General features: G+C 33.8%; 1 protein-coding gene across 1 annotated transcript in view; it reads left to right on the top strand.

The window, feature by feature from the left end:
- EPHA6 (EPH receptor A6) overlaps positions 1-14,745 on the top strand; it is a gene marked incomplete at both ends in the record, with an annotated part of 631,617 nt that overhangs the window by 152,810 nt on the left and 464,062 nt on the right. The window contains 1 exon segment of the mRNA XM_080796899.1: positions 1,772-1,927. Coding sequence (XP_080653025.1) covers positions 1,772-1,927 — 156 coding nt within the window.

Raw genomic sequence — 14,745 nt, forward strand, 5'->3', positions numbered from 1 at the left:
TGTGTTATTCCTTATGCTCCACAAGTAAGTGAAACCATATAATAATTGACTCTCTCTGCTTGACTTATTTCACTCAGCATAATCTCTTCCAGTCCCATCCATGTTGGTACAAAAGTTAGGTATTCATATAAAGCATTATTAAAAAGCAAATGGTCAAAAATAACCCAGTCATTGCATGTGTCTACATGCACATGTGTATGTGTTTGTGCATGTGTGCATATGTGTGCACACACCTCTTATAGTTTACGCCTCCTAGAGGCTGAGTGAGTGGTGCATGGTATACTACTGGTATCAATCATATTGCAGTCATTTAGAGCTGTAGGAACATATATTAAAACATGTACCTAGGAAAAGACAAATAGTTATTTTATTGGGACTCATTTAATTAAGATTTCAATTTCCCTTAAAATTTCTTTCTTTCCTGCATATATAATCAGGAGACTTATCAGGAGATTATTGTTTATATTGTATTTTTTAAATAGAGCATTTTGAGGGGGCACCCGGGTGGCTCAATCAGTTAAGCGCCTACCTTGGGCTCAGGTCATGATCCCAGGGTCCAGAGATCAAGTCCCGTATCGGGCTCCCTGCTCACTGGGGACCTGCTTCTCTCTCTTTTCCCTGCTCGTGCTCTCTCTCACTATCTGTGTCTCTCTCTCAGATAAATAATAAATAAAATCTTTAAAAAAATGGAGCATTTTGTGAAAATGTGTTAGATTAAAAGAAGTAGTTTGTTAAAACATTTTTAATATAATGTATGTTACTGGAAAATTATTCTACTTTTATTTTATATATGTGTTAATTTAGAAAGTGGTCGGTCAGTAGTGGTTTTTGAGACTAGAAACAACTACCCCCTCAACATTTAAGACCTTGAATGCATATTTAGCATAGGATCGTTTTTTTTCTAGATCTTCCATTCCTGTGAAAAAGTTTCCTAAGAATGACAACATGGGTTTAAGCAAAGAGAAAATGCGGCCTAATAAAATATATCATCATGTAACTTTCATTATTTACATTTTATTTTCATGATTTTTTGTGAAAATTTGGTTGCTTACAATTTTCATGGTTCTTGCCATATACAATTTTCATGGTTCTTGCCAATAAGCATATATATATCTTATTTACTTAATATTTTGTCTATCTACTTTTGAAATTAATTCAAAATTTTAAATGAATGTGTTTCAATATAACAAACAGAAAAAATTGACAAAAATAAAAATAAACTGATTTTAAAAAGGAATGTTATCAAACTATAGGTAGATTTTGCTATAAAATCTCTGAACCTAAGGCCAACTTTCATTTTGTTAAAAAAAAAAAAAAAATTCACCAATAGGACAGGTGTTAAGGTATACCAGCACCACACTGGGACTTTCTCCTTTAGTTCTTAGAAGGACTGAGGGAAAAATGGAATGCAAATATATTTTACACAGTGTGATTCAATGTTATTTAATGCTATCTCCCAGAACTACACAAAATCATTTCCCTTACTTCCAGGGAGGGGCATCTCCACACTCCAGTAATCAGCTATTTTGTGTATGCATATTTCAGGTATGCTATCCAAAATTAGCAACCTGAGCCTAAATATGACGTCACCATTATGTTACTGATTTTGAATAACTAATTTCATTAATACTAACATATATTGACTTTTCTGTATATGTGTGACACTGAACTCTGAGATCAAAATGTGTATCAATTAAAATATGTTGTATGTGTACAAGTAAAATAATGCAAGCAATAATAAAAATAAAAGTATTTTTTCCTGTTTTTACAGCTTGCAGACCAGGATTCTATAAAGCACTTGCTGGGAACACAAAATGTTCTAAATGCCCTCCCCACAGTTTAACCTATAAGGAAGCAACTTCTGTCTGTCAGTGTGAAAAGGGTTACTTCCGAGCTGAAAAAGACCCACCTTCCATGGCATGTACCAGTAAGTCTCTGCATTTTGCATTTGTAAATCCTGTTTTCAACTCTTTGGTCTCTAAATTGCTTTAAAAGTAAATATGCAAAATTCTGTGGTAACCATGTATTTGACTTTGAAAACAGCGAAGAAAAAGGTTTCTCTTTCTCTCAACATAGTTATGTTTCATCTGCTTGCAAAGGAAGTGCCTATTCTTCAAAATTCACGTTTATCCAGGAGATTAAAATCTCAGCACTGGTGTGAGGCCCTGGAAATTTTTCCGAATCATAATCTGTCCTTAGGAAGTTAAAGCAGTTTAAGGCTACCTAAGAATTTATAAATAAAACTTGTTCTTTGCTTCACCCTTGTCTGTTTTAAGGCACATCAATTTAGGAACACCAAGTTTAGTGTGGGGGAGCTTCCAGATGGAACTTTAAAAGCCATTGTGCTGTTGTTTTGCAGAAAAAGTTCTAGTTTTCCTTGACATTTGTCTTTAAAGGAAAGTGTTTTTGAGTTTGTCCACATTTCACCTTTCTCTTTCCAATTTTTGGGTTGGAATCAGTATATATTAAATTTAAATGTGAAGGTCATTTAAATGCATGCATCAAGAATTATAAATTATTTGTACTCTTTTATTATAAAATACTATGAATTGTCTGTACATTTAAAAAGTAAAAGTGAATCTATTAATGCATTGCTAAGCTATGCAAAAGTAAAATGTCACCTCTTAGGTAGCTATAAAAGTCTTGTTAAATACATAAATAATATACTACAGTGAAAACTTCCCCTTCTGTTTGATGAATTAGTGCCAAACTATTGGTTATCTTCTGTAATTCCATAAAGGCAAAAACAGATTGAGAGTTATATAATGTTGCATATTCCTTAGAGACAATGGTGATGTCCCATTTCTTGTAACTGATGCAGCCTATAGATTTATGTGCATTACTACAGACTTTAGTATAAAATATTTTTATAGAATACATTTAATAAAAATGCAACACATTCATTAGTAGATGTAACTTTTGCTTTCTGATTGTAAATGCTGAGTGACCATTTTCTTCAGAAAGTTCCAGCCTGGGAAATTACTACCTGGCATTTTTTTCACTGGGAACATATTTTAAGTTAATAAATAGAAAAGGAAATTTTGAAATATAATTTCTCACCTAATTATGTAGAGTTTTTAACAGGAAAACCTTACTGTTACCACATATATGTAATCCTTCTTCAATGGTTACTGTATACTATTACCTTACATTGTGAATAGCATACTCCAGTTTAGGTAAATGGTGGTATTTCAAATGGCTACGGTACTGCTAGGAAAGTATTTCTCAAAATCTGTATCAGAAACTGAGTGCAACTTCCGAGGTAAGTGATCAGGAATTTTTCTTTTTATTTTCTTAGGTGGCACTAAATAGACAATTGACAAATTGAAGGAATAAATTGGTTCCCATCAATCTAACCCTTCAATGACATAGCAGGGTAGGCATGTGGTTCTTTGGAGTGAGGGTCTGGTTAAGGAAATAAATAGTGGATGCAACAAAGTCCACAAACCTGATAAACTAGTCAGTCATTGAATCAGATATGTGTATTTATCAGCTTAATGTTTTATGTTTTTTGGATTTTTCTTTCCTCTTAAAAAAATTCCTTTTTTATACTTCGTATTATAAATTATGTTTTTTTATCTTTTCTGTTTTAATTTTATTTTAATCAATATATATAATTTACCAGGGAACTCTAATTTTCTCTCTGGCCTTTCACCATCTTTATTAATCTCTCATTCATGGCTGATTTTTATTTTATTTTAATTCCGGTATAGTTCACAGTGTTATATTAGTTGCAAGGGCACAATATGTTGACTCAGCAATTCCACATGTCACCCCATGCTCATCACTAGCCTGCAGCTGTACTAAATAGAGGCAGAGAAAGTTTTGATTCTGATCATTGTTGGGCAGTTTTAGGCAGAAAATAGCATATTGTGTTGCCATCAAATACTGAAAGATAAAACCCTCCTTAAAAAAAAGGTGAAAACTTTAGTGAGATCTCCCTAGTCCAGCCTCAGGAGGTCCCCCTCTCAAGGTTTTTCTGTGCTACTTTCTTTTTTTTTTTTTAAAGATTTTATTTATGTATTTGACAGACAGAGATCACAAGTAGGCAGAGAGGCAGACAGAGAGAGAGGAGGAAGCAGGCTTCCCGCTGAGCAGAGAGCCCGATGCGGGGCTCAATCCCAGGGCCCTGGTATCACTACCTGAGCCGAAGGCAGAGGCTTTAACCCACTGAGCCAACCAGGGGCCCCTCTGTGCTACTTTCTTAAGAACTTCTGTTGTGTTTTAACCAAACTTACCATAGTGTATTGTAAGTTAACCATCTTTTAGAGTCAAATTATTTGAGTACGAGTTTTGGTGTTGGTGCTTAATAGCTGTGTAACTTTGGGCAAATTGTTTAACCTCTCTCAGTCTCAGTTAACCCATGCATAGTGACAATAACAGCATATACCTCATTCTGTAGCTACTATGATTAAATAAATTAATTTTTGAAAAGTTCTAAAAACAATACCTATCACATAGTAGGTGCTACATAAATGTTTGTTTAACACAGAAAGCTATTCTCCTATGATTCATTTTGAAATGGTTTTTGATCAGCAGGTATTCAAACTGTTATAACTTTTGGGGGGGTTAAATTGAATTTTTGATTGATTGATTGATTTGAGAGAAAGACAGAGATAGCGAGAGAGCACACATGTGACAGAGCACAAGCAGAGAGGAAAGGACCCTGGGAGAATGTCCTGAACCTAAGGGAGATGCTTAACTGACTGACACCCCCCAGGCACCCCCACTTTATGGTTGATACTTCTATACTGAGCTCATGGCTCCCATCATCTGCATTCTTATAAACTGAAAAAATAATATACTGAATTGTTTACATTTTCACAAAGTATTTTAAGTCCTGCCTGAGATGAGGTTTTCCAAATTATACTCTGACTAGGGTGAGGGACCCTAGCAGTTATTATAAAATGCGGAAAAAGTAAGGACCATAAACTCCAAAGTATCATTGCCCCTAAAAATTGGAAAATGAGTTGGTTGGGAGAGAAAAATCAGAAAAGTTACAAGTGAGGAGGTCACTGAACGATTAGACTTAAGAGGACCAGGGTAAGTTCACTGAGATAATAGAACTTTTGAGGTCAAGAATCAAACAAGCAGTCAGTCTTTTCTGTCTTTCATTAACCACAAATAAGTGTCAAATTTTAATAGATAATATGCTCTCTTAACTTTTAGACCATGTATCTATGAATTAGCCGTTCTTTATCACCTTTGTTCCAATAGTGTGTTATCTAAAGCTCAGAATCTGGGTCAGTAGCAGTCAGTGCTACCACTTCCTGGTGTTTTTGTCGGTCTTAACATTTGAAACTGCTTTCAGAGAATCCTCCAGGAATTTAAAAAGAGGCAGTTTCTTTCCTTAGTATTAGGAGCAGAAAGATTTTGAATGTATGAGTTTAAAAGAAAGTGAAGGACTAAAATATCAGAAATGACAAACCAGGACATTTGACTAGTCAATGGCCTAGTAGGGAAAAATTTTATATATAGGGATAGCATGTGATCATATAATTGATATGATTTTAAGGACCCCAAGAATCCTCCCCTGCTTCTTAGTGCCATCATCAAAATAATAATAAACACCTTAAAAATGTAATTTTACTTTAAAGAGTTTTATAATTTCTTTGGGTTTTCACTGTAGAGATAGGTATCTTTTTATTTTATAATCTTGAAATACATCATATATAAGATTTATTCACATAAAAAGCTTTATTAAGATTTTATTCTTTTAGAGCCGTTTGAGATTCACAAACAAAATCAAGAGAAAATACAGAGAAGTCCCATATACCTCCTTGCTCTCTGATATGCACAGCTTCCCCCATTATTAACATTCCACATTGGAGTGGTACTTTTGTATAACTGATGAATCTGCACTTGCATGTCACAATCACCTAAAGTCCACAGTTTACACTGGGGTTCACTCTAATTAGAGTGGTTCACACCCCATTCTGTGGGTTTGTATAGGGCATGTGTCCATCATTATAGCATCATACAGAGTATTTTCACTCCCTTGAAACTCCTCTGTGCCCTACTAATCTCTGCCAACCACTTATCTTTTTACTGTCTCCATACTCTTGCCTTTTCCAGAATGTCATATAGTTGGAATCCTACAGTATACAGACTTTCAGATTGGCTTCTTTCACTTAGTAACATGCATTTAAGATTACTCCATGTCTTTTCATGGCTGGATAGCTCATTTCTTTTTAGTGCTGAATAATATTCTATTGTCTGTATGTACCGCAGTTTACTTATCTATTTACCTATTGAGGGACAACTTGATTGCTTCCCAGTTTTGACAGGAATAAGCTGCTATAAACATGCATGTGTAGGTTTCGTATGGACGTAAGTTTTCAATTCTTTTAGGGTAGGTACCAAGGAGCATGATTACTGGATCATACAGGTAAAGTATATTTAATTTTGTTAAGAAACTACCATTCTGCATTCCCACCGATAAAGAACGAGAGTTCCTATTGCTCCACATCCTCACCATCATTTGGTGTTGTCAGTGTTCTGGACTTTGGTCCTTTTTAATAGGTGTATAGTAGAATCTTGTTGTTTTAATTTGTATTTCCCTGATGACATGTGATGTGGAGTGTCTTTTCACATGCTTATTGCCATCTGTCTATCTTCTTTGGAGAGGTGTTCACATAACACTTTTAGGCTTCTAAGATAGCTACAATTAAAAAAAAAAAAAAAAAAAAGATGCCTCATATTCAAAGCTATTCTCTCTAGTAGTGGTGGGTGAGAGGGTAACCTGATCTTCAACCTTCTGTTGGGCCTGGCTCTTGTTAGTTTATTTTTCTGACATTTTTGTTTCTACTAACTTCTTCCTCACAACCTATAGAGGTATACCCAAACTTCTGTTGTTAAAAGAATACTCCAAGTCCAATATTTTTTTCTCTCTCCCCTCTCTCCAAAAAATCTTAGAAAAGCAATCTTTATTGGCTATGCTTCCTTCTTTATTTTTTTAACTTTTACTTTTTTTAACTTTTTACTCTACTGTATTCAGATTTTTGCTCTTCATTCTAAGAGAGTCATCAGATTTTTTCCCCTACCAAAGTAAACTGTCAGAAAAATTCACCAATGATCTTTGCCATTTTGTGTTAGAAATATTTTTGTTCAGTTTCTTATGATATCTAACTCTGTTGATCTTTCCCTCTTTCTTTTGTTCCTTTTTATTGTAGGACATTGTAATCTCCCTTTCACCTTCTTAATTTTCTCACCATTGTATTTATTGCCATTGATGGTTTCTCTTCTTTTCCTTACCCATTAAATGTTAGTTTTCCTTACATTCCTTTCTTTGCTTTCTTATTTTTCCACATGTCCTCATTCTCATGGCTTCAAACATCACCTGTAAATAGATGGTGTCTATATTTTTATTCAGATCCTGGGCTTTTCTCCCGAAGTCCAGAGTTATCTAGCCAATTAATTATAGGATTTGGCAACCTAAATGTCTTATGGAAACCTGCCCAAATGTCTGACCTTACCTCATACCCTACTCCCTTTGGTTATTAAACTCATGGACTTCCAAGGTACTGAGCTTGTTGTCATCCTTGGTGCCAGCCATTTCTTCTACTTAAAATACTCTTCCTCAAGGTCTTATGGCTATTATATTTTTGCCCTTTAGGCTCAAATGTCAGCTCTTTGGACAGGCACTTCCTGACCAATCATTCAAAAATAGAATTCCTCCCCATACTCTTTTTCATATCACATTTCATTTTTTTATGTATTGTGTCAGTCTTTGAAATTTCTGATTTATTTGTACTCTTGCTTCTTTGCTTATCATCATCCTAGCCATACTAGACTATAAGACCCATGAGATCATGGGTGTTCTTTCCCTCCTGTATCTCCAGTGCTAATAATAATACCTAGATACTAGACACTAGGGCCTAAATAAATATTTGATGAATGAGTAAACTAATAATTTCAAATTCAACCAGTAAAAGGTAATTTATTGTTTTCTCTCTCAGCCTGCTTATTCACCCCAGCTTTATTTCATTATGCTGGTGAATCCTCATCTACCCATGCTTCTAAGCCAGAAAGATTGGAATCATAATTCCTGCCCTGACCTTGACATTTAGTAGTCACAAGTCCTATCAAATCTACCTATTAGCATTTCTTCTGTCCATTCCTTCCTGTCAGTTCCTGGTTCTATCCTTTTAGTTGATGTCTTTGACTCTCCCTTGGGCTAGTTTAATAATATCCTGGCATGTATCCTTCCTTTAGTCTTCCACACCTCCAAAATATTCCAAACTCTTAGACACAAAATCATATTATATTGATCATATCACCACTTTTGCCTAGTGTCTTTCACAGCCCAACTCCTATCTTCCAGACCCATTAGAACCAATCCAAGGACATTCAAAATCCTGCCCATCCTATTGCTCTCCCTTGAATTTTAACTGTATTAGGATCTCTCAAACAGCCCTACTAACCAGTTATAGCAACAACATACTTAAATTTATGCCTCAATTTTTAAAAAAATTCCTTGTGTCCTTTTTGCTTGAACTGCAAAATATATAAACGGAATTATGAAAAGAAATTTAAAATGAAATACTGAATATTTTCTTTAGTTTTTTAATGTACTTCCTAAACTTTGTTTCTCAGGTGACTAATTAATGTATATTCTGTGCTTTAAAGGGTGAGCTGTGGAGAGCACTCCTTAATATCAGGTCTTAGTCAATTAGGGATGCCTCTGAGAGCATTTGAGAGCACAGGAGACCCCACTGCTGCCAAGAAATCTGTTATCAAAATAACTACCTAAGGCTTTTCCAGACCCGAAGGGAAAAATACTCACTGAGGTTAAAGAAACAAAGGAAAATAAGAATTACTAAAAAAAAGTACTTATCCAGGAGGAAAAGCGGAGAGCATGAAAGGATCGAAAGAAATGAAGTGATGGTCTAACATACGGATGCTTATGATGCATATGACAGTATATAATTATACTGTCATAACATTTTTACTTTGATGTTTCTCATGTGTTTAAATCAATAGGATCTTTTAGCTACTGAACAGGTGCTGGAAGATTAACACATTCAACAAATATTTGTGTTACCCACTTAGAAAAGTTCAAAACATAAGATGTAAATCATATATCTATCTATCTATCTATCTATCTATCTATATGGATAATTCTCATGGACATCATTAAGAATTTCACTCTTTTTTTTTTTGGGTCATCTAAATATGAATCAAGTATCTTGTGAGTAAAACCAGTTTGTTCAAACTTCATTCTTTTTTTTAAAGATTTTATTTGTTTATTTATTTAAAAGAGAGCACAGAGCAAGAAAGAGAAAAAGCAGGGGAATGAAACAGACTCCCCATTGAGCAGAGAGCCCAACGCAAGGCTTGATCCCAGGAAGCTGGGATCATGACCTGTGCAGAAGGCAGATGCTCAACCAATGGGCCACCCAGGGGCCCCTCAAACATTAGTCTTTAAAAAAGGCAAATATCATGTTTTTATATCTTTGTATTTGAACTACAGTGACTAGGATTGACATGAATATATAAAAGTTTAATTTACTTTTGCTCTAAGGCTAATATTGTAAAATGGCTTCTTTACTGCTGGAATAATTGGCAACTTAAAAAAAGGCCATAATTCTCTCATTCTTAGTTTGAGTATAGAATAAGTAGTGTGTTGAGATGCCCCAGGAGAGTGTTCTTCATTTCAATTTCCCTACTCAAGTCCCCCACTTCTAGTTGGATATAGAATGTTCACACCCAGGTACCCCTGCTCTGCTTTTTCTTTTCCCCTCATATCTTTAAGTTTTTTTCTTCTTTCTTTCCTATGCATGTTTTGCATGAAGAACCCATTCTGGTTCCTTTCCTTTCCATTTCACAATTGAAATACAAAAGTGCAGCTGATTGGGAGGTGGCTCATTGTAAACACAATATAGGAACCACTGTCTTGCAGATGGCAGGATGGGAGAAGTTGCAAAGATGGATTGTGTTACTTCTAGAAGACTGTATTGTATCTTGTCTTACTATAGAATATAACTTTAAATATTCTCTCTGTCTATTGCAGTGGCATATTTTTTAAATTAAAATGACGCTTACCTTATGGAATAAATACCTATATGAGATGAATCCCAGTTTCCCCAATATTGGTCACTGATGTAGGATCTCATTTGAGCTTCAAGGAGTTTCCTGAATGTAAATACTATAATTTTTACTTCAGCAGAGGAGGTTCTTGTATGAAATCACTTGAGTTTCCTCTATAGGAAGAGATATTAAATGGTCATACTGCTGATGCTGGAGAATTGAGTTACCACTTGCTACCAGGACTCTACAGTTGGAATTCAGAGAGTATTGTCCCATTCAATATCATCTACTTGTACACAACAAACCAATTACCAAGAAGCATCCATAATTGGAAAGATAGCATTCATTATTATCCCCACAGTGTTATGCATTTTGAGAAAGTTTATTAACTTGCTTTAATCTATTCATTTATTGTTTTGTTTTCCGTCCCCAAATATGGCTGTGCTTAGTCTTTTCATATTTCTCTTTTCTATTTCTAATGAGACCTTAATTAAAAATAATTGACTCAGACACAGAAAGGGTTGTATGTAGGTGTGCATAATTTTTTTTTCATGGTATTAAGGAACAGGATGATATTTGACTCAGAAGACCAAAGTCAACTTTCTCATTATTTCATTTATATTTTAGTGGGCTTTTATCAATATATGTGATTTTGCCATTTAACTCTTGACCTGTACAGCTATAATACATTTCTATAATTCACATATTTAGTTATTCTGTGAGTTTATAGATTTTTTTCTGAATTGATGAGTGTAGTCTATAACTATTTCTTGGAATTTTTCCAAGGTAAAGTTGTATCTGTGTTCTATAGCATAGAAATTTGTGGCCACAGATGTTTACTTTTCAAGTTTTTAAGGTGTCCACAGAACTATATTTTGAGAAGTTTGGGGGTTTTGTGTTTTTTGTTTATTTATTTTTTGAGAAGTTTTAAATTCCTTCCCAACAGATAGGGAGATGGGTGACTACCCTTACCATAATATAAGCATTCCCTTCTGCTTCTTAAGTGATTTTCAAGTCCTGTGACTCTATCTGTAACCAGTAACACCAGGCTCTTGGAAAGATTTTAATCTCAAACTACCTGTTTTCCAATATTTGTGGAAATTGGCACTATTTGAACAAAAATTCCTGGAGGATTACACAAAACCATGCATTCTATTTTTTCCCTTAGTTAAAGCACATATCATGTCTGGATCAAGCTAGACCATGTTAGACTTGTATACAGTGATACACATATTTCAGTGTAATTTATACATTTATTGTTAGTCACATCTTCTATAAAATGGTGGTTAATAACCACCTTGTGGGTTTATCATGATAACTGAATTAAGTAAATCACATGGAATATTAAGTACACTTCTTAGAACAAAATCAGTGCTCAAAAATGTTGGCTTTATTTTTAAAAATCATACCTGTAAGGTATAAAAGTGCTCCTTTTTGCCTGAGGACCAATAAGGAAGTGTCGCAAAGGGGGTAATGCCTAAACTGGAACACGAAGGTTGAGTAGGAATCTTCCACAGAGCAAAAGGACATAAAGGAACAGCATGCACAAAGGCATTGAGATGCAGCAAAAGGAAGCAAGAGGCCTGGTTATAAAGAAACATGGTGAAAAGGTTGAGAGGTTTAGGTTTTATTTTGGAAGAGAGTTGTATCTGATCTATTAAATTTTTGTTTTCTTTAACTGTGAATTTTAGAAATAATGGGGAATCTGAAAAGAATTATCTAAGTCATCATTCACAGAACTATGAAAACACTTAATGGATATTAAGTCAATTTTGGCATCAATTTAGTTACTGAAGTTGGTGTAAAAATATTGAAGAAAATGAAAATATGTTGACTAAAGGATTTGAAATGTGCATTCTGTTGTATTTTGAGCAATACTTAATTCAATAGCAAGATTTAATTTTCAATTGTTCTTCTGTATATAACATTATTATAAAGTGCTCCAAGATAACATTATTCAAAAAAGAATCTGTCATTGGAAGGCAATAAATTTCTCATTAATTTGTATGTTTTGAAAATTTCTATTTGACAATCCTCTCTAAGCAAAACACTATAAAATACTTTAAATATTTATTTATCAGAATTTTTTTACCTATAGGAAGAATACACATAGAAGTGTTAAAAAAAAAAATTCTAAACCTAAGAAGACATAGGTATCATCCCACCATGGACACAGTGAGTGAACTTGACATAATTATAATACTTTCCTGGACCTCATTTCTTTATCTGACTAAACTGATTTATCTTCCCTCTGGTGAGGATGGAGCCCCTCTTTTGTGATTACTCATTATCCATTTCCAAATGTACAAATATTTTATGAACAGAACTTAGAGCACAAAGTGGCTTAGAAAAGGAAAACATAAAATTCTGCTTACATTTACTCCTACTAAATACATTTTTCAAAAATCATTTGGGAAGGACATTATATTAACAATATACCTATAGATAAAAGTTAAAGTTAATAGTGATAATTTAAAAAATGAGATGACTTTTAGAGTTTTAAATTATGCCCATATGCAAATCTGACAACCTACATTTTCAGTACATTATTAAAATCTAGAGATATAATTTTTCATTTATTCCTATGTGTTTATCTTTCTTCAGCAAATTTTATAATTTACTCATTGCAAAAGTATTTACCTAAATATCTCTAGATGGTTCAATATATTTTTAAATGTTCTCTTTGACATAGATCAACATAGAACTATTTTTCTCTCATTTGTAAACTCATATATAAGAAGAAATTTCTTTATTATTAGGAAATGCTACTATATTTTTGATAGTCATTAAATTAACAAACATATTAAAATTCCTTGCCAAATAGTAACCTAATAAAATACAATTTAGTAAATAGTAGCCTTCCATGACTTGATTTCCTCAGTTATTTGGATCAAATTTTCATTGTTCTTAAAGTTAGAAAATGCATCTACAAACACAATTATCTATACAGTAGATGAATACTCAGTCTCCAGTCAGCAATAAGAGCCTATTTATTTGTGTTAGCATATTTCTACAATTATAATCATGAAATATAAATCTGCAACTATTGATGTAGTAACTGAAATATGATCCTTACGTTTGCTCTCCTTCTGTGTCAGCCTGTTAAGAGTGTTCTGCAGAATGCTAGTATTCCTATAGATGCTTCTTGGAAAATAAGGTTCTGTAAACAAATGTTTGGGAATTTTGGATTCAAGAAAGAGAAACAAGTTGTGTTACTTTTGTTTCAGTGTCAAGTCGGCCAGAGGAGTCTTAATTGGAATACTAAACTAGTTTTTTTGTGTGATAGTTCATGGGATTAGAGATACTGCACTGGATATATTTTGGGAAATGCAGTTCTGTTTAAAAACATTTTACATAAGATGAAATAAAACAAAATAAAAATTGTAACCCACCTGGCCTCTGCTACTCAGAGGAATATGGGAGCTGCAGACTCAGATGCTTTTCTGGGAAGAGAAAAGATAGCACTGTCCTAGGCTTCTCAGAAGTTTGCTATTAGAGTATTATTCCTTTATTCTTTAAAAGTGTAAAGGGGGACCCAAACTGAAGCAAAAAATAAAAAGAAGATTAAAGATGTATTTTCTGGATACACTAGTAGAAATAAAATTGTGGTTTTAATGTAAGGTTTATTATGTGATAGACTTGAAAAACGTCCAGTTGCAAATCAGACTAATTGCCCTTCTCGTATGAAGTCAGTCTGGAGGGTGAAGTGTGGAGATTGCTTTTCTTCTATGTGAATTACTTGTTTCTCTAAAGAAAAAAAAAAATCAACATAAGGAAATCCCTAAGAGTTTTCAATATAGATATCTCCAAAAGGGTTATTGCTGCCAAGTTTTTTTCCCAATGTCACATAATCTTTGTATAATTTATAAATGATAACAAAGCAATCAGGCCACATTCATAAAAGCCCAGTGACACATAATTTAGTTGAATCTGAGGATTAGAATTAATTGTCTCTCTTTGTTCCAAGTTCTAAATCTTAGTAAATGATTCACTGCATGTCATTACAGCTTAATATTTGCATGAAATCACAGTTTAGCTGGCATAATTTAACAGCAATTAAAAAGCTATTTAATCGTCATGCAAATTGGTATAAGGGCCCTTGAGTAAGAAGGGTGTCTGCTTTTTTTTTTTCAAAGTATCTCCAGGCGGACAGTTATACACTTGCAGACGCCCATAACATAATTGATAACATTCTTCCTATCCATGAAAATATAAGTGAATAATAATTCATGTTTTCCTTTTTAAATAACAGAAAAGAGCAACAATATAAATATGTCATTCTGTAGGAAGGCCTTATTATGGTAATGATAATGTATCTTTATCTTCCAGGCATAAATCTAGGTTGGAGGTAAACTACACATATCCTCGTCCTCTAGCTTATAATACCTTCCATATTTTCCCTGCTGAAGAAAGACACTTCTGTAACTCTCTGAAACATGAAATGGCATAAAACAAAGTATGCAGAAACCTGTTAGAAAAGCTAACCATTCCATTTCTAGGTCAGGCTTTAGGTAATATATGTACAGATGACTGAGGCCCTTACCCATCAGGCTGCTGTTATCAGGATCCAGCAAAAAGAAAAAGAAAAATATAAAATAACAATTCTTAATATCTCAAACCCAACACATAATCATGTAAATTTATGAGTAATGTTATACTACTCTAACACTGTATAACCGATCTCACTAATGAGTCCCCTGTACTTATTCAAACTAT

The sequence above is a fragment of the Martes martes genome (assembly GCF_963455335.1).
Source record: "Martes martes genome assembly, chromosome: 1".
Taxonomy (NCBI): Eukaryota; Metazoa; Chordata; class Mammalia; order Carnivora; family Mustelidae; genus Martes; species Martes martes.